The 19,209-nt window shown below is 39.5% G+C and overlaps 1 protein-coding gene across 1 annotated transcript in view; it reads right to left on the bottom strand.

Annotated features, from left to right (window-relative positions):
* The window catches only part of nfatc3a (nuclear factor of activated T cells 3a), a 62,115-nt gene that overhangs the window by 28,489 nt on the left and 14,417 nt on the right, over positions 1-19,209 (bottom strand). Inside the window, exons 2-3 of the mRNA XM_030721505.1 lie at positions 11,087-12,272; positions 6,208-6,370 (exon numbers count right to left, since the gene is read on the bottom strand). Of these exons, the coding sequence (XP_030577365.1) occupies positions 6,208-6,370; positions 11,087-12,272 (1,349 nt within the window). The remainder of the gene's footprint in view (positions 1-6,207; positions 6,371-11,086; positions 12,273-19,209) is intronic.

Raw genomic sequence — 19,209 nt, forward strand, 5'->3', positions numbered from 1 at the left:
ATTCCTCTTATTCCCCATTCTAGCACCCCCCGCCCTCCACACACACACTCTACTTTAGGCACATGCACACACCTCTCGGTCTCCCTTCTCCCACCTCGCAGCGACTGTTTTCGCACTGCGCTCTAAGGCTGATTACAACAAATGAGAGCCAAGCTTCCGACATGTTTACATCAAATACAACCCTGGGGCAGAGTAACACTAACTCCAGCCAACTCACACAGTGCAACCCGCATGTCGTTTGTGTGTCTACCCATTGTACCCCAGTCTATTCAGAGTGAGAGGGTTCAGGACCAACATGTCCAGGCATGGCAAGACTGTGAAATCTTAAAAAAGAGAGAGAGAGAGAGAGAGAGCGCAAAGAAACAGAGGTTGCTAAAATAAGAGAAGGGGGTTAGAGACACTGAAAATGTGAGAGTGACGGAGACAGACAGTAATGGGGTCATGGCTGTGCATTCAAGCACCGTGATCAAAATCAATTAATGCATCCAAGCTGGTGGAAATATGAGGTTGTCTTGGACAGCTTCTGTCATAATCTGTTTCTAATCCTTGTCACCAGACACCATAGCTTCATTTAGATTTATTAACTGTGGTAACAGGTTTAAAGATGGACATAACATTTTCTTACTGATATTTTTTCATATGTACTAAAAATACAACAAAGTCCTCTGTTGTATTTATGCACACTTATTTTTTGGCATGCTTTACACTGCATATGATATTGATTATTTCCTCAGTTGTTCCTCATCTGTTGTGTCTGCCTGCATCTATCTGTAGCCTAGTCAGTAATACCAGAGGGGCTCCTTATATTTGTGTGGGTGCAGTAGCACTCAAATAAGCTGGTTAAATACGCACAAGGATACCTCAGCTTTCAGCCAGCCAGAGAGGCTTTGGACTTATATGTCTCCTAGCAACAGGTGTACTGATTAAGGTCTGCAGTTAGCCCCAGAGGAATGACTGAAACAGCCAGTCACAGATGTAGCCATATCCTGCAATGTAAAATTATATTAAGACAGCAAGATGGTCACTATTGAGAGCTTTTTTTTTTTTTGGATATCTTTTTAATACAACAATGTTACTTCAGTTCAGGACTACATTTATCAAAGTAATTTTTATTTCAAAATACAGAACCTTAACTTTTTTTTGGAAGGGATGGCTCTGTACTAGGACCTCCAAGCTCTTCCATGCATGTAAATAAAGTCTAAGTCACGACCTCCCACTAGCATACAAAACAAAACAGGCATCAATGGCAACATTTATAAGTCAGACAAAACATTAAAGGAAGAACATGGGGTGGAGGTGGGTTGTGGAACGGCTTGCAGGGGAAGCGGTGACAGAAGGCTGGTTAGAGCAGCTTAAACAGGACACTCTGTATGAAATTAATAGAAGAGAATTAGCTGAGTCTTCAGGTGATATGGACTGTTGTAGATCAACTGTTGGGAGTGTGGGCAGAGTGCAACTTTGTGGCCTGGCTAAATTAATTAAGAGGGTTTTTCCTGTATAGATACGCTTTTGGCACCCCACCAGAGCTTTAGCTAGGGGCAACAGAAAATTAGTTTTGCTATGTGATGCTTCTTTTACTCATGAATAATAATTTTAAAAAAGTATCAAATGATTTGAAATAACAGATACATTTCTGTCATATAAGGTAAATTCATTGGTTTTACTTTACATGGACAAATCTTGCTTTCATGTGTAGTCTCCCCATAAAAGGCCCATTCTAATCCAGGAAAACCTTGAATCCCTGAGGAATCCACCCTGCAGTTGAACTTATATCCTGTCTACTGGGACATATTTCATTCTACAAAAGGATTTTTATTTTGTTAGTAGTTTCTGTCACCCACTAGAAAGTTTACATATTTTGGTGGAAACCAGAGTGCCAATTTTCTTCTGCTTTAAGAATGAAAAGTGCTAATTGTTCTGACTGACCACAAAGTTACAGTTGGTTAAATATATGATTAGCCCTGGGTATGAGTCTTTGCATAGGAATACACAACATTCCTCAGATTCCATGGTCCTACGAATCATGTCTATCATAACAATTTAATGTAAACACTCATTCTTTCTTTGTCTGGCTATACCATACATGCAGATACAATACCAGCCGGCTGTTTAACCATTGCTAACCAAGGCTTCATGACCCTTTTTCCTCCTTAGATCAGTGATCATCAGCTGATTAAAACCCTATAATCAAATTTGATCTATATTAAACAGACCAAGATGGTGTCAAATTTGCAACACGTCACAGTCTAATGTTTCATTTACCAAGCAAGAGTGAGATGCATTACATATAATGCTGCCTAACTATTGCCTAAATAATCCTGACTTGAATGAAGCAAGAGGGTCTCCCCAGTGGTTATTTTCACCTGTTTCACCTGTGGTTACACTTCTTAAGAGGTCTTACATCCTGTGTGTGGGGCTGAATACTCCAGATTAGAAATAACTGCCCTAAAACTGCTCCCTATCTCATCCATTCATTACAGCCTCCAGCTAGTAAGTTACTACACAGAAACAAAGACACACTAACATACCACTTTAAAATACAAATTTTTACATAAATATTTTAATGAAATCACATTTAAAAATTTTGCTACAAACATAACACCAACACAAAAAAAGCTATATGAGAGCCTTTATAGTTCTGTTGGGATTCCCACCTAAAGGTGATCAAGCAACAAAGTAAATAACTAGCAGAACACACAAAACTGAAGCAGATGCCTACATGGTAGAACAGACAGATTCTCAAATTTGTAAACGAAGCACTATCTCAGCGTTCCTGTAGCTCACCTACCCCCATAAGACCTGGGTTTATTCCACCTTGTACTGTACTCTCTCTCTCTGTACCTACTGATCACTACCTGATAGAAGGCATATGATAACCTACTCTTTTGCTTCTAATACTGTAACAGAGCAGGGCAAACATATTTAAACCTTTAAACTACACCAGCTCCACATTCTCTTGTTTGTTCTGTTGACACAGCAGCTCTGTGGTGTACTGATTTGTGCAACAGCGCGATCACAAAGGGAAGTCATTAGCATGACCAGATGGCAGCTATGGCATCACCTGGTGACATCACACTACAAGACTCAACAAGAGTAAAAGGGCCCAGAAAGCACGGATGATATATATTCTACAGAAAGAAGAACTACATGGGTTTCATAGTATTTATCTTTGAAGAAGAGCTTGCATTGGAAGTGGTGAAGAAAAAGAGAAGAGTTTTTAATGTCTGTGGTATTTAAAATATAGGGAAAAAATGCTAAATCTATGCATTCAACCTCCACGGCAGAGAAGATGAAGTCACACATGGTGGAGCTGCACATGTCACATTGCACATACTGAATCTGCTGTATGTAATTTCCTCCAATAAGTTTGAATGCTTCCTATATTTGCTGTTTATGCTTTTTTGGCATTAATTTTAACTTATGTCTGCCCTTATATACAGCACCTCATACACAGCACCTCACTGTGTGTGTTCTCAAAACGCAAACAATAACACAAATTAAACAATTACACCCAAATTTCCCCTCTGTGGGACAATAAAGGCTGTTTCTTCTTCTTCTTCTTCTTAAAGCACAAAGTGTGTGTGTGTTTGTGGTTTTGGCTTTAAAAAAAAAGAAAGAGTTGTTTTGTAAAAGTTGTTTCTGTAAAAACAACAGTGACATGACAGTGTAAGAAATGACCTTTGAAATAAGGTGCTTTTTTGCACAGTGAATTCAAAGACGCTAAAGAGACTCAACAGTAGAGGAGTGGATGTTTAATAAACAAAGACTGACTGTTGGACCTGCTAGACAAGTGCTGATGCTTTCTATCCTCACACTAGTGCAAGATAATGGTTAACTTATTGTTGCTTGTCAAGTGTATTTAGTGTCTACACTCACATACGGATTCTGTAGGTATCCAGAAATAATTATTATTAAGTCTAAAAGGGGTGACTTATTCAAAGTTTAATACACAGAATAAATGTTGAGGTACAAAAAACATTAACTTTCAAAACTGCTAATGCACTGAAAATTTTGAAAGGACATGTATAAATGTAATATATATAATAAACACGTAAATGAAAAATGACTCGCTCTCACTGGCTCACTTTTCTCACTCGTACAACCGATTCACCCACACATTTTCTGTGCACGGAGAACCGCACCACTGCAAATGTTATCTGTGTTGTTCTCTCACACTTTCTGTGACGATGCATTACTGTTTGTAAATTTGATCATGAAACCATGTTCCAGCAGAAACACATTTGATCTTCATTTTCATCACTGGTAGTGGCAGCATACTGCTACTGAACACAAACAGTAACAGCATGCTGACAAACATTTAGCAGCAATCTGTGAAGATCAAAGAATTATTCTCCAGGAGATTTACTGTACGGCAATTTATCAAGAACAGAACAGAGAGCATTTATAAACCATGCTAATCTAAATAAAGTACACAAGGGGAAATAAACTTTATTTCTCTTGTGCTTTATCATCTGTGTTTCCTTGACTTTAACTGTTCTTTAGCTTCTAATCTGTGTAAAGACTTAGCTCAACATAAACTAATAACACAATAAACTAAAACAAATAACATTTAAAAATAAATAATAAAAGAAATAAAATATCTGGAGCTCATAAACTTGATTCTGTTGCTTTCACACTACATTAAAACCACCCGCATTAACTGTGAGGATTAGTACATAGGTACTGCAAACCAGATTCCTACTAGGTTTGGAAATGACTTTGAAATCGTCTTGTCTGACCTAAGATACGTATATGCTCTAGTCACTAACTACTGCAAGGGAAGTGCTGTAACCAATCGATTCCCTTTAGGAATGAGAAATGAGGGCAAGCGTGGTAAACACTTGGCTGAAAAAATTTGATAGCTAAATTATGCATCGTCACATATGGCAGGGCTGAATCTCGGTCTAACTGAGGTAGAAATGGTTAATGATTGGCCGGAAGGGAGCCTGCATGACTGAATGTATAAGGACATAGGCTGTTTCTAAAGCAACAAACGGCAGTAGTCTGTACGACCTTGTTTTGTAAAATGTTTCTTTTTTTTTTTGGTCCACAGATGTTAGTCTATTTGTGTTTGGGCACAATGCTTATTCGGTTCCACAGTCCAATACGAAAATGAGGTACGTGGCACTACAGTGCAAGGTAGTGCAGTGGCAAGCCCATTGGTCTGACTGGACTGCCAACCAAGCTATCAGTCTGAACTCAGTCATTGTTAGGTTATGCAACAATGGTTATAATCAAGCATTAGGCCCTTTATTAATCACACACAAAGAAAGCTTGTCACTGGGACCTTGAAATATTAATGATTGTCTTCCTCTCTCTCTGAGTAAAAAGCACACCATAGCTTTGTGTTGGCTCACCTACTCTCTCACAGGTGCTATCAAATGACAGACCAGCTGACTGGGCTACAGTGACAGCTCTTGTCTGCCTGCTTGTCTTCCTGCTTCAACAGGTTGAGTGACAGTCTTGCTGTGGGACAGGGTCCATGTAACAATCTACCCATCCAAACATGTAAAATGACCCTAAATCCAGTGTTCATTCCCTATAACCAGCGGATGTTTGAGGTGCAAGGGTGAACAATAGCTTTTTTTATAGTCAAATGTACCGTGAGTCTTAGTAGATCATGGGCGGGTGTTGAGGTCATTCTGAAAGCAATGAGTGAGCCTGTTTTCACCAAGGCCCTGATGTGTCAGGTTGATATCACTAAACAGTATTTGAATTTTAAGCATGAGTGCTGCCTCCTTGTACAAGCTATGTGGAAAAAATATATTTAAATCATAAGCAGAGGGAAATTCCTACCAATTGCTGAATTTAGAAAGTTGGGTTCAACCTTTTTTTCCCCTTTCGTGTTTATTTTCAACCCTGATGGCTCAAAGAATCAACATCTTGATTGTGGTTAACACAGCAAGAACTGGATAATGTGAAGTATTAGTTTACTATTGCATGGCAAGCATAGCAGACAATAAATCAGTCCTGATCTATGGAAATTTAATCCTAAGCATGGTAAAGACATCAATTCTTGTATTTTGTTGAGCTTATGCTCTGTAAATGTAATTTTGTTCGTTTTTTTTTTTTTTTAGCCACAAGATGTCAGCACAAAAAAAAAAAAAAAAAAAAAAAAAAAAAAAAACAAGATATAAATCACTAAGCTTGCCAGTATTAAGGTACTGTCTTTAAAACTTCTTACAGCTAAGCAGCAGGAAGACTTACCTTGACAACTGGATGGCCGCCGGATGCTGCTTTGACGGCTCCTCGGCTGCCCTCAGTCTCATAGTGTGCTCTGTGGTGGGCTTTGGGCTGTACCTCTATCTTCAGTTCATACTGGCCAAACTGGCTAGGCAGCGGCCAATCTAGAGGAGGCAGTGAGGAGGTCCTGGGGAGAGAAGGGAATACCACAAGCATGCACATGCACACCCACACAGAGACAGAGACATGAGAGCTCTGGTAAGAGTTGTGTTTAAAACATCCAAAAGCTTAAGCCTTAAAGGACACAGCCTTATGTTATTTTCATGTAGACAGATCATTGTAACAGTAACTTAAGGTCAAGCAGGATGATCTCAAACTAATGGCTAATTACAGCAATCTGTCTTAAAGTTGTCTAAAAAACATTCAAAGGCTGAAAAAGTGGTATTCCCCTTTCATGGGCTGAAATGGTGCAACAGAAACAAAATGGGGGTATAGAATGCAGTGTGCTAGCCCGATCAGACAGTGAATCACTGGAATACCCACATGTATGAATCCTGTTCTTAAACACACTCGTTATAGGTCAAGTTAAGACTTAAACCGTGAATCATTTCCTAAGGGGGACTTTTTTTGTCTGAGTCTTTACCCATTTACTGTGTGGGTCAGCGAATAGGACATGAGTGTGTGTCAGACAGTGCATAAATTAATCTGTGTGTGGGTCTGTGTGCATACTATATAACTGTATGTTTTATGTGCTGTGCATCGCATGGACTAGCATTGTGTGTGTTTTTCCCTCCATGCCTCTTTTTTGTTATCTGTGTAGGCCACAATCATATTTGAACAGCTGCACTCAAAAACAAAACACTCAATGGCCTTCTCTGCACAAAAACTAGGTCTCTCCACTTGAGTGCATTAGATCAGTTTATCCCCAAAACATTTTCTAAACACTGTCAGCCATTAGCCTCAAGAGGAATGCATTTTTTAATGCATTTTATTAAAGATATAATAAAATAGCAGCATAAGCTATACGTGTGTCAGCGTTTTTGTGTGCATGTACATGTAGCTGATTACCTATAGCTGTGTATTATAGGACTGAATCAGTTACTGACTCTGTACTTCAGACAGCTCCAAGCACAAGTAAGTTTCATACATCCATTCTCTGCCTGAGTGCTCACTGCAGTGAGCTCTTTGTGTAGCCTGGTTTTACACTTATTTGTCTGTTCCCAAAATGGTGTAGACCCCTAGCATGAAAATCTGCTCTAAACTGCATGACAGAACTTTGACAGTACAATTAAATTTTAGGGGAAAGTTTGTAAAGTTTTAGCCAGTATAGCCAACTCACTTTTCCATTTTCAGATGCCTCTCATGATCAGTCAGCCTGATCAGACTGAATTAAGGACATGTGAGTCAGTCTTTCAGTGGAGCAATTTCACTTCTTAAACTACCAAACAGCATAAACCCACAAGGAAGACTTATTTTTGGAATGAAAAGGCAAGTGTCTGTTATTATGTAAATGCATTTTGCAGCCTTTTGATTTCAAACCAAGAGCAACACTAAACAGTTTCTTCTACCGCTTCAGAGTTTGTCTTACACAAACATGTGCAAATCAAATGTGACTAGAGGCACATATGTTGCAAATGGTGCTATTTTGTCTTGGTGCCATGACAAAATATTTTGTAGTAATCTGTCAATGTCAAAATCATCAGTTTGTCAATCGCAATACTTTTAAATTTAATTTTCAAACTAGAATTTCACTGAGCATAGGTAACAATATCAGAAGATCTCACACAGTGTAAAAGAGGCATCCCAACCCTTACGTTTTCTTCCTAGCAGCCATGACATAACCACCAACAAAGTGTGGGTTTGCATGGCTGCTATGGTGACAGGAGCAGAGGAGGACAGAGGAAATATGAGCTTGTGACGAAGCAGGGCAGTGGCCTCTGTTTTGACATAGCATAACCTTTCTCAAATGTCTAAGCCATAGAGTACATGCAATCACATTCTCACAACCTAGTCTTGGCTATAGCCTCCACAGTCCCACTTTCATGTTTTCCCTTTAATGAATGAGGTCATTTTGCAATCCACACAATCGGCAAAACTGCAAGGTCCGGTAACTCTTTACAAGTTCATTCGCAAATGCTTACTTGAAATCAGCACATCTTAATTGGCTGATTCACGATATAGCAGTAAGCATCCAATGTATAACCTTCAAACAATAATGCCACTTCTGCTGATGCCTTCAATTCAAAATAAACTATTACCACAACAGTTATTCCATTATTTTCCTATTTCTCCTCCCTGTTACTTCAATTTTTTGCTGACAAAATCTAGCCTAAGCTAGTGTTGTTGCTGTTTGCGGAGTGGAGCTGCACACGCTACATTTGGCATTAAATAAAACTGACCTTTTGCCTAAAATAAAGCTTATGCCAAGAATGGCATCAATTTGTCACTGCAAACAGCTCAGGAAGTTAGCATGACAAAATTCTTTGTCAGTGCAAATGTCTGCACTCACTACCTGCTAATTTTTCCATTCCATCTGGTCCATCTGTTCAAAACACTACTACGGACACAGGGATGTTAACAAGTGCAAAAAGAGTCAGAAGTCTCATCTGAAGTTTTCATTTATGCTAAAATGATAAACAAATGGGACATCATGGGAATGTGTGAATGGAGCTATGAAGAACATTTACTTAAAGTGACCTGCATGAATATTGTCACTTTGATAGCTTGATGAAGCCTCTGTCAAATATCCTATGTCTGAAAAGGGCTTTAGAAAGTCAAAAATACAAAAAAACAAAAAAAAAAACAAAAATCAAATTGATACTCATTGTAAATCTGACCCTATTATCATTGTGATGGTGTTAGGGCTACGTGAGCAAGAATTTGTGTTATGTCTACGCATGTGTCTGTGTGTGTGTTTGTGCATGCCCCCCCCCAATGCCATATGTGTCCTGTGCTGATTTACAATGCTAGGGGCCAGTACACATAAACAAGGCCATGTCTTCATCTGCTGCACACATTGGAGAACAGACAGCATGCTTCTCCTCATATGCCTCTGTATGCTTGTAGGTTTTAAATGCATGTACTGCTGTGTTCCCCTCCACACACTTACGTAAACTTGTGCTACCTTATGGTGTAACTAAATGAGATTTGTAATGCTGATATGCAACTCAAAGTTGCCCCATTGTGTCCCATCCACAGGCCTATTATTCATATAACATGGACTCTGATACAAATTTACTACACTGCAGTGTTTACAGTTCTCTCTTAGATCAAAAAAGGTTTTCAAACTTTATGACAGCTCGCAACACTGATAAAAACATTCACCACTCAGGTCGTTGGATTAACCTTGGCCTATGAAGTGTTCTTAAGATTGACAACGTTCTGTTTTACAAAGTGGCAATCACATTAATAATTCACAAAATGCTGATAAAGGGGCAGCTATCACCATATCGCATGCCAATTTTGGATGCCATCCACAGACACTCTATTGCTCTAATATTCTGTACAATTGAGCACCCAGGCCAAATTTTTATAAAACTTACAAAAGCAATCATCACATTTTTATATTACTTTCAACACTATGCAAATTCAAAATGCATGCACAGACATGTATGAGAGGCATGCACATGCCACTTGTGCATCTCTGTCAGTTGCTGATCTTGCTAGAGAATGCCCTAAATACTGATAATATGTACACAACAGCATTTTTTCTAAGCAAATCCTTTTCTAGTTTGCAAAGGCCTTAGTTTATGACTTATTTTTGCCATTCCAAATTTACTCTGCAAGGGGCTAGGTAGCCTACAGCTCTCTCTCAAGGGCAGCACCAGGAACCACAGAGAGGTAGCGAGAGAGAGACTCTGCTCTTAATGACAATAGCAGAAAGTCCTAAATGTCCAAAAATATGGATACACTTGACTCAATTTGATGATGACAATGCCATAAGGTGCAGCTCAGGAGGTAGAGCAGGTCATCTACTAATTGGAAGGTTGGTCGTTTGATTCCTGGCTGCTCCAGTCTGCATGCAAAAGTATCCTTGGACAAGATATTGAACCCTGAGTTGCTCCCGATGTACCATTGGCATGTGAATGTTAGACAGAAAGCACTTAGATACAGAAAAAAGTGATTGTATGAATGTGTGTGTGAATGGGTGAATGCAAATGTGTTGTATAAAGCGCTTTGAGTGCTCAACTAGAGTTGAAAAGTGCTACACAAGAAGTAGTCCATTTAAATAAGTCCAACAAGTATTTTGAACACAGAAAACACTGAGGATGTGCAGAATGACTCCATCTAAATTAAGCCACAAGGGACAAAAAGTGACCCTAGTCTAAATGGCAAAATGCAGAGGAATGAAGTAAGCAGTGTCAAGTATCCAGGGTTTCTCATTCATATAAAACTCTTGGTGCCCACTAAACAGGTTTTGGCCTTCCACCAAAGAAAATTCACCAGGACTGTGCTAAAAATGCTTTAACTTTTTTTTTAAATTTACTAAAGCTTAAAATTCATTCTTGTTCATAAAATGTCCAAAAATGTTAGGAAAGGTAACACAGTCTCTTTGCCTTAACTTTAAACGTCCTTTATATCCAGTCCATGGTATCAGTATTACTTACATACGTAGTCACTACCCAAATGCTAGTTTTCAGCCAGGAAAAACCCTGGTATCCCATGTTTGAAAAGGCTTTTCTCTAAGACAAACAGTAAGTAAAACATAACAGATTGCAAAATAAAGTTTTTGTAACAATATGGAAAATTAGCCCTTGCTCTCAACTGAAAAAATAAAAAATTTTCAGACACTATATCTCCCACTGATGCTTCCACAGCATTTGAATAGATTTGAATTTAAATTTTTATGGAGACAATTGTCCACTTTTTTCAGCTTGTTTTCCTTTAACATCAACATATTTACCTGAATATAGGTGTATGACCAGGCTTGGGTTTATTCCATGAGAAGTGTGAGGGTACTGAGAGGAACTGTTCAGCAGGGCCATCCTTCTTCAAGCTGTGCAAGACCTCGTCTGAAGGGGAGTCTAGATTAGGAGACATATTTCCCTGATCATCTAGTCCCAGATCCCCTTTACCAGTCTGCACAGTCGTTCTGTCCTGTGAGGTCTTCCTCGTCTTGGAAGGGATGTCTGTCTCTGATGGGCAGCACTGAAAGGGTGACATGCCTACAGGAGGACTGATAATCCAAGTGTCCTCTGTCACGCTGCCCCTAGGTGAAGGTCCTGGTGTGGGTGTGGGTGAGTGATGAGGAGATAAAGAGCCAGGATAGCAGATGTCAGCACTAGAGTGACGCCTCTTCCCACAGGGTGAGGTGGGACGTGAGGAAGGCCTGGAAGGCGGGCGTGGGCTGAGCCAATTTTCATCAGTGACACTGGTACGTGGCGAGTGGCAGGGAGACTGTCGGGGAGACAAGCTGATGGAGTGGGAGTGTTGCACAAATGCAGGATGATGGTGCTGCCAGTGGGGCTGCTCTTCCATAACTCCACCACCCCCAGTTTGAGGGGAGGGACAGCCTGGAGAAGTAAGAGGGGAGCCCAGAGTAACCCGGGCAGCTGCTTCATTCAGCTCTGAGTCAACATCATCATAGACATGTGAAAATGATTCACAAGAGGAGGCATCAGAGAACCAGCTCCTAGATGAGAGGCTGCTGCATGGGCTGGGGCTGAGAGAAGAGTCCCGGTACGAGTGGTCCAGCGGCAAATACAGGTGGTCTCTGGACAAGGGCCTGTCACTATGGTAGTCCCCATCAGGGCCATTGGCCCTTAGATCATCTTCGCTGGCATCCATTTCCTGCGGGCAGCTTGGGGAGATGGATGTGATCTGGATACTTGGGCACTCAAAGGCCTTTGGTGCCTCCACGGGAGCAGAGGGCAACAGGGGGGAGGTACCATACCTGGAGTCTTGTGCTTCATAGTTTGGGGGCTCAGATCCTGGTTTTTGTGTCTGAAAGCGTGGAGAAGTGTTGATGACCGAGGAGTGAGACACATTGCCGTGACGAGGCAAGCCAATAGACTGGTGGTTAGTGACCACAGATTGGGGCTGGCCCACATTCAGGATATAAAATGATGTGTTGTCATCAGGTTCCAGATCTAGGAGAAGAAAAGAAAGAGAAGATTAGGGTACAGCAATGTGTGTCTGTTATTTTTGTTGTTTTTCCCCTTTATTTTCCTTAGTATGACTTAACTAGGTTAATGAGAAAAAACAAACAAACTAGATTTTACTAGAAAATCCTCATTCAGTCATTGATTTATTTAAAGATCTGTGTGCTGAAGTGGACAAAGGTACACACTGCAGCTGCGAAAATGACCAAACGCTGAAGACTACAGCCCCTACAGCTAAAACATTAAAAGACCCAAGACACTGAGAATTTTTGAGGTGAGAATATTTGCCCCAGGCCTCCTGGCCTGTTAAATTGTCTGTTATATTTAAAAGGAATAAGAAGAAAGAATAAGAGATACAATGTGTCCACTTGCTGCCGATACAGTCCTCCTAACTAATAGTGTATTTAGCTTGCTCCACTCCTGCTTCAAACAACTCTCCATTACACCAGGGCTACACATGAACCTCTTCTGGATGGCCAAATTAAGTAAAATGAGGTTATATGGTAATTTGTGTGGTTATGTCCTGAGTTTGTGCACTTGAGTCCAATTTCAGGAAATTAGATGCCAGGGTGTTGCTGGGTAGCAGACAGTCATACAGGCATCATTCCAAGAGGGATAACCGGTGAACAGCTCTACTCAGGAAACAAGTTCACACAACGGTGCGTGCTGTCGGCTGTCATCACAACTAGTGCCGGCAGGCTATTTATACCAAAGGTCATCCGGCACAGGCAGCATGTACACACACAAACACCCACACACAAACAAATAGATGAGAGCCAATTGTGTGCATTGGCACCATTTGGTTAGAGTTTATTGATAAACTTCCACTGCTATTCTCTACTGCTCCCTGTGGAATACCCCCTCCCCCACCCACCACCCCACCCCAAAAATCTTTTCAGTGTTTCACATGTGTTGTACTTGAAGAGATACTGTAACATATTAAAAAAAAAAAAAAAGTCATTGGCTTCATATGCAAAGTTTTACTTGTGACAACTTGTATGCAATAGGGCTGCCTTCTAACAGTCAAACAAAAATGACTCAATAACAAGTCTCAATTGAACAAAGTTTTGAATTCTTGATTAGATGCAAGAGGAAAAAAAATGCACTGAAAGCAATGAGGCTCAGTGTTAATATTTACATTGCTGGACCTTCTGGTTATCAGATACTAATTCAGTACTACAGGCGGGAAAGCCTAAGTGTTGGCTCATTTTGAGAGGATGACCACAAGAATTTGAAATCTAACCTCTGCATGCAGATATTAGCATGCATCATTTACCAACCTCAAGTCTGGCTTATCAGTTGAAACACTAAGCATGGCCCCTCCCTCTAACTTTACATGGATAGTTGCACCAGTTGTTGTGGTGACACATTCAGAATCATTACTGCTTTGTTAGTGCTGTTGGCTTGCTTCATGTGTGCTTGTAAAATACATATTTTAAGGGCTTCTTATTACTAGTTGATGCCTCGTAGATGTTAGTTCAAGTGAGTAAACTATGAAACTTCTTGGTCATGGTCAAAGATAGAAGAAGCAACTTCAAAACTCAAATTTTGTATAGTACTGTATTTTACCACAAAAAATAATTTTACAGAACTGCAAAACATTCAAGATAAAAAGTCAACAAGTAGCTAAAACCACAGTGTAGCCTGTACAGGATAAGGTTGTGAAATTATTACACAATACTTCCCCATACACCTTAAATGTACCTACCTGTCTAAAAATACAACTCTGTTAGATGTGAAACTGGAATCAACACTGTAACAAACCTAAAATCTTTGTTACATTGTCAAACACAGCTAGAGTACCTTAAATTTGCACTTCTCATAAATACTTCCTCTTTAAGTGATAGACTGATAACAACAGTATGACAGTTTTGTCAAATCAGACATTAATGCCAGTTTTGAAGAAGTTTGTGAAAAGCAAAAAATAATTTTGGAAAGAGAGCGTGCATCCATGATTTTGCCTGCCATCTGTGTCCAACAGCAACAAAAGTGGCAGCAGCAGAAAACTTTTTATTTATAGCCACTCGGCTTCTCACTGGCCCTGCCTGCTTGTCACAAGACCCAGCAGTGGATCCTCTGACAACAACATCTGACAGACAGAGCAAAAGAAGGACAGCGAAGAAGAAGAAGAGGAAGGAGGAAGCTGTGCAAATTTAAAAAAAAAAAAAAAAAACGGATTCACTGACAACCTCAATTGGGAAATGACAGAATACTGAAACTTACAAGCCTATAATTTCAGTGACACTGACTTAATCCATTGTACTTTTGGTTTTATTTTTTTATCTTGTCTGCAAAATGTTAACTATGCACATTAATGATGATTAGTGTAAATACTTTTCACAAGTATCTTTGTTTCTCCCAATATCAACTAACACTTGCCTAAAAAAATACTTTGTATTTATTCTGATGTTTTATCCTTAGCTTGGAAGTTTTAGATGGCCTTTGTGTATGCATGTACTTATTTTGTGCATTTATGGCTTGGTTATAAGACTATGTAACCACTTCTGATTGAATTACCTCCTGTTTTCTCTAGGAAAATCTTGCAAATGGTTCCTTATTTTCAAGAGTCATTTTTCAATGGTTAAATTAAGTTTAAAAAAAAAAATTATATATATATATATATATATATATATATATATATATATATATATAAATTTGCAGCTTAAAAGAACAATATTTTTTTTTAATCTCAGCACCTGGCCAAAAAGGATGTATATTTACACTCTACACTAACACTTCTTAAAAAAAACAAAAAAAACAATGAAAATTAAAGAGAAATAGGGGGAAGTGAGAGCAGATACATAAATATCACTGCACTGTAACAGATGCCCTCTTTCTGAGTGGAGTGCCACTTGAGTTAATTATCATAATTAACTAAACTTAAAAAAAAAAGAGAGAAGGGGATATGAAAGAAGGTAGCTAATGGAAATAAGACAGTAGTCTAAGAAAATGTGTCTTCCTCTTCCTTCTCCAAGGTGGTGCCGCTGCTTAACACCATACCCAGGAAAGGAAACATTGCAATCAATTAATATAATACTGTCCTCTTGCCATACTGTGAAAACGGAGCATAAGCCATCACCACAAATCAAGAATTTAGCTTTTGCTAAGGCTATGGTAAAGGCTAAAGGGCTTAGTGATGTAAACCATACCATAGACATGATACTAACAGCTACTAAACTGCTACATAACAAACTTCATGGAAGTTGTAAACTGCTTGCGAATTGTCTTTTGAATTCATCAGTTTTCTTTTCTGGGTTGCTGTTTTGCTAATAACACAACTTAATGAATTAATTTTAAACATAGGGTCAGCCAATCCCAGAGACTGAATGGTAATCAGCTGTTGTGTTCAGCAATTAAGTACTACTCACACAAACTATAAGAACAAACTATGAACTTTGTCACTTTGATCCCACATGTCTGGTATTATACTGACTTTACCTTTTTCTGTACCCACACTTGTGAACTAAGTTGTTTTTTGTGAAACTCAACTCCATGAAGGGTAAGCTGGTTTATTAATATTAGGACAATGGAAGTGATCTGATAAATATAAAGGTACTTTTAAATAAAAATACATGTACTTTTATGATGCCCACCGCCCCAATGCCCCAACAGTAATTATGTAATGAAATCATTAATTATTAATTATTAATAAAGTAATTCTGTTTATCCAAACATAATTACTATGAGGGAGTGTTGGACTGTCCATCAGATGCCTGTGCTGGCCTAGTGAAAGTAATGAGAGCGACTTGTCTCTAGAAACGTCCATGCCTTGGTCTCCTCCGATAACAAATGAGAAATCCCTCTGCCAGGTAGTCCTACAGTATCAATGGTGTAACAATTCTTTAACTTCAGCAGTTCAAATTAATAACTTCTTATTTTTAATACTATCATATGTTTCTCCATTTATTCTATAGTAAATTAAGGTCATAAAGTCCATCTACTGTTACACTTCTGCGTATTTGTATCCACCCAATAGATGGTGAAGAGAGTAAATAAGTGGCAGGGAACAGATGAGGGTCAGATCGGGGTCGACCACGTTACCTGGCTCACAGCCCTTTCCTTGCTTTGAGATAAGATTAGCCTGCTACCTAAAACCTTCCAGTGCAAGGAAATCGGCGGGTGGTGGGGAACCCCCTTGTCAGAGCCAAACCCCAGTCACTTAAGGGGAGTAGGTCAGGAGAGAGGAGAGGAGAGGAAGAGAAGAAGAAAAAGGAGAGGAGCATGTAGTAGCATTGTTGTTTTATCAATGGCATTGGTTGCAAATCCTCTGCCCTGTTCCTGAAAGCCCTGTGCGTCACAAACTCCTCAAGTGTCCATACATTAGACAGCCAATCTGGTTAAATAAAGATCTCTAAGAGGCTTTGCTGTACCTAACCTAATAATAGCTCCACCTCACTGGGAGATCTTTCAGTGAATCATGATGCATGAAGCAGGGTGGATGTTTCTGACACACCACGAAGGCCACTGTGTTTTCACGGTAACCACAGGGAACGGCCTGATCCACTGGCTATAGTGGCATTTGCTATGGCTCCTTGACAGAACGCTCAACAGGCCTCTGGCTGACCATCACACTGCATGGGGATTCTCACTTGGGGGATAATCCGCAGAGACTTTGTCCCTCCCTCCTCCTACTTTCACTGCACACAAAGTGTGTCAGGGTCCTGTGACCAGCAGTGACATGAAGGCCCACATTCTGAGAAAGCCTAGTTTACTACAAAGAGAGGGAAGGATTTGTCTCCCCCAGAGAAGATGACAAACTCATTGCTCATTGCTGCAAGTCCCTGCTGATACGCCCAAGATCTTTCTCTCGACCTCTCTTTGTGCTTATGTGCAAGTTTATGGGTATAACGAGTGGGTGGTGTATGAATGTGTGTACGTTCCTGTGTGCCTGTGGTTGTGCCTTCCTGTGCTTCTTTGCACATATTGTATGGGTATATGAGTATACCTCTGCATGTGTATGCATCAATACATATTGCTGTCTTAGGTTACCAACTAGAGCCAAAACCATGTGATGCTGGAGCAGGAGGGTAATCTAAGCCAGGGTTCCCTTTGTGGTGGGCAAGCAGGTTGATTAGAAGAGGCTCTGCTTACATCCCCTGTACAGAGTGCTTTGTGTTTTGCCCAGTCTCCTCTTTCAGTTCTCCTCAAGAGCTGCTGATCAACAGACAAGAGCAAGTGTGCCAACACGCCATGAACTGTAACATATACATCAGTGAAATTATCAATTGACACAAGTTAAAAGAGTTAATTTTTTAAACTATGTTCAGTAAAAAGCAAAAAAAAACAAATGTGCAATGCTACTGAAATAGTTTTAAATGTTTCTTAAACATTTTAGACATCAATTGTCCTGCTCACAGACGAAAAGCTCAACACCAATGCCATAACACTTTTTTCCGCATTTAATAAACATTCAATACTTCACTGTGTGGAACTCATTAGCCTTAATTTTTATGTAAGGTACTGACATGACAGGGGTTGCCATGACAGAACTTAAAAACTGAGTTAACAACTAGCTTTACTGAATGTAACAAATAGTGAAAAAAACAACAAAACGTTTTTAATCATCAAACTGATTATAAATAAACACTTTAACAAATGAGGTGAACAATTTACAATCATGTGGCCATAACGGCTTTATAAATTTAAAAATTGATTGGATTGAAAATCTTATTTACATTTTTAACATCTGGATTCAAACTGATATTTACAGTAATTACCAAAAGAGCTAATAAAAAGTGACTTTAGCGCCTTCCCACTGGGTCTTTCAAGAACTCTGCAGCTGGCTGGTTGCCAGCATTTCTGAACCGAGCCTGTGATGGACTTGCACAAACATATTGTAAGGGCCGACCTATACCTGTGGCTCCAAACCTTGTTGACTGGGTTTGGGCCAAACCCACAGAAGATCCCTCTCTGTGTAGGTTGCTGGGTATGTGTACATGTAATATTCAGTGATATGGAGCAAAAAAAACAAAACAAAACAAAAAAAATCATAACATTAGGAAAAATGAGGCATGCTGGATCTATGTAGTCATGAGGTAAAATACACATATAAAGCATAATATTCAGAAATGAGCCTCACTTTCATGTTGCATCAGCAGAGCCATGCTATCATCTTATCCAGTAATGTTATGTTAAGGTTACATCAAAAAGCCCTCCTGTGCCGTCACAGAAGACTCATCAGCCAGCAGAGGCTTAACAATGGAAGCCTAAGCCAATGTTAACATATGCCGGCAGCTAAATTAAGCTCCTAATTAACAACCTCATGCTGAGATAACATTATGGGATAAACACAGAGTGCCAAGGAACCACCTGAACTAAATACTCACCACAGTACCAAGATCCATCTCAAACACTCACTAACTGTGTTTGGGGTACATTTATTTAGTACTCCAAAAAGCTCTTATTAAAGATTAATACTTAGTACACCTATTAGACTAATTTATTCATTGTAGTGAATTGCTTAATGTAAATTTCATGTCTGAAAGCCATTTACGAACAATACCTAAAAACTGAAGAACTTAAAAAAATAGAAGTGTTAAAGAAAATTAACCAAACATGACTACCAAATCTTCATCCGAGACACAAAAACCCTATTGACATAAATGTGATTTCCACCTATTATGAAAACAAGATAATCAAGATAAAATGGCTACAGTACCACATTTTTGTCTTGTGTGTTAACAGTGCACTACCTTCTGTATATACCTGGAGGTTTTGCTTTCACAAGCATTGATTTATTCACCAAATAACAGGGAACACAGGCAGGGGTTAAACCATGGTGAGACAGGTTCGTTTTAGCTTACTGATGTGTTGTTGCAAGCGTGACCCTGCTCAGTGCGAGAAGAACCACAGGTTCACACATTTGAGTGCTTGGCTGAAGAACCAACGGTGCATCTCGACCATCTGTGGGAGTAAGAGTTAGGTG

This window comes from Archocentrus centrarchus, chromosome 3, assembly GCF_007364275.1.
Source record: "Archocentrus centrarchus isolate MPI-CPG fArcCen1 chromosome 3, fArcCen1, whole genome shotgun sequence".
Classification (NCBI taxonomy): domain Eukaryota; kingdom Metazoa; phylum Chordata; class Actinopteri; order Cichliformes; family Cichlidae; genus Archocentrus; species Archocentrus centrarchus.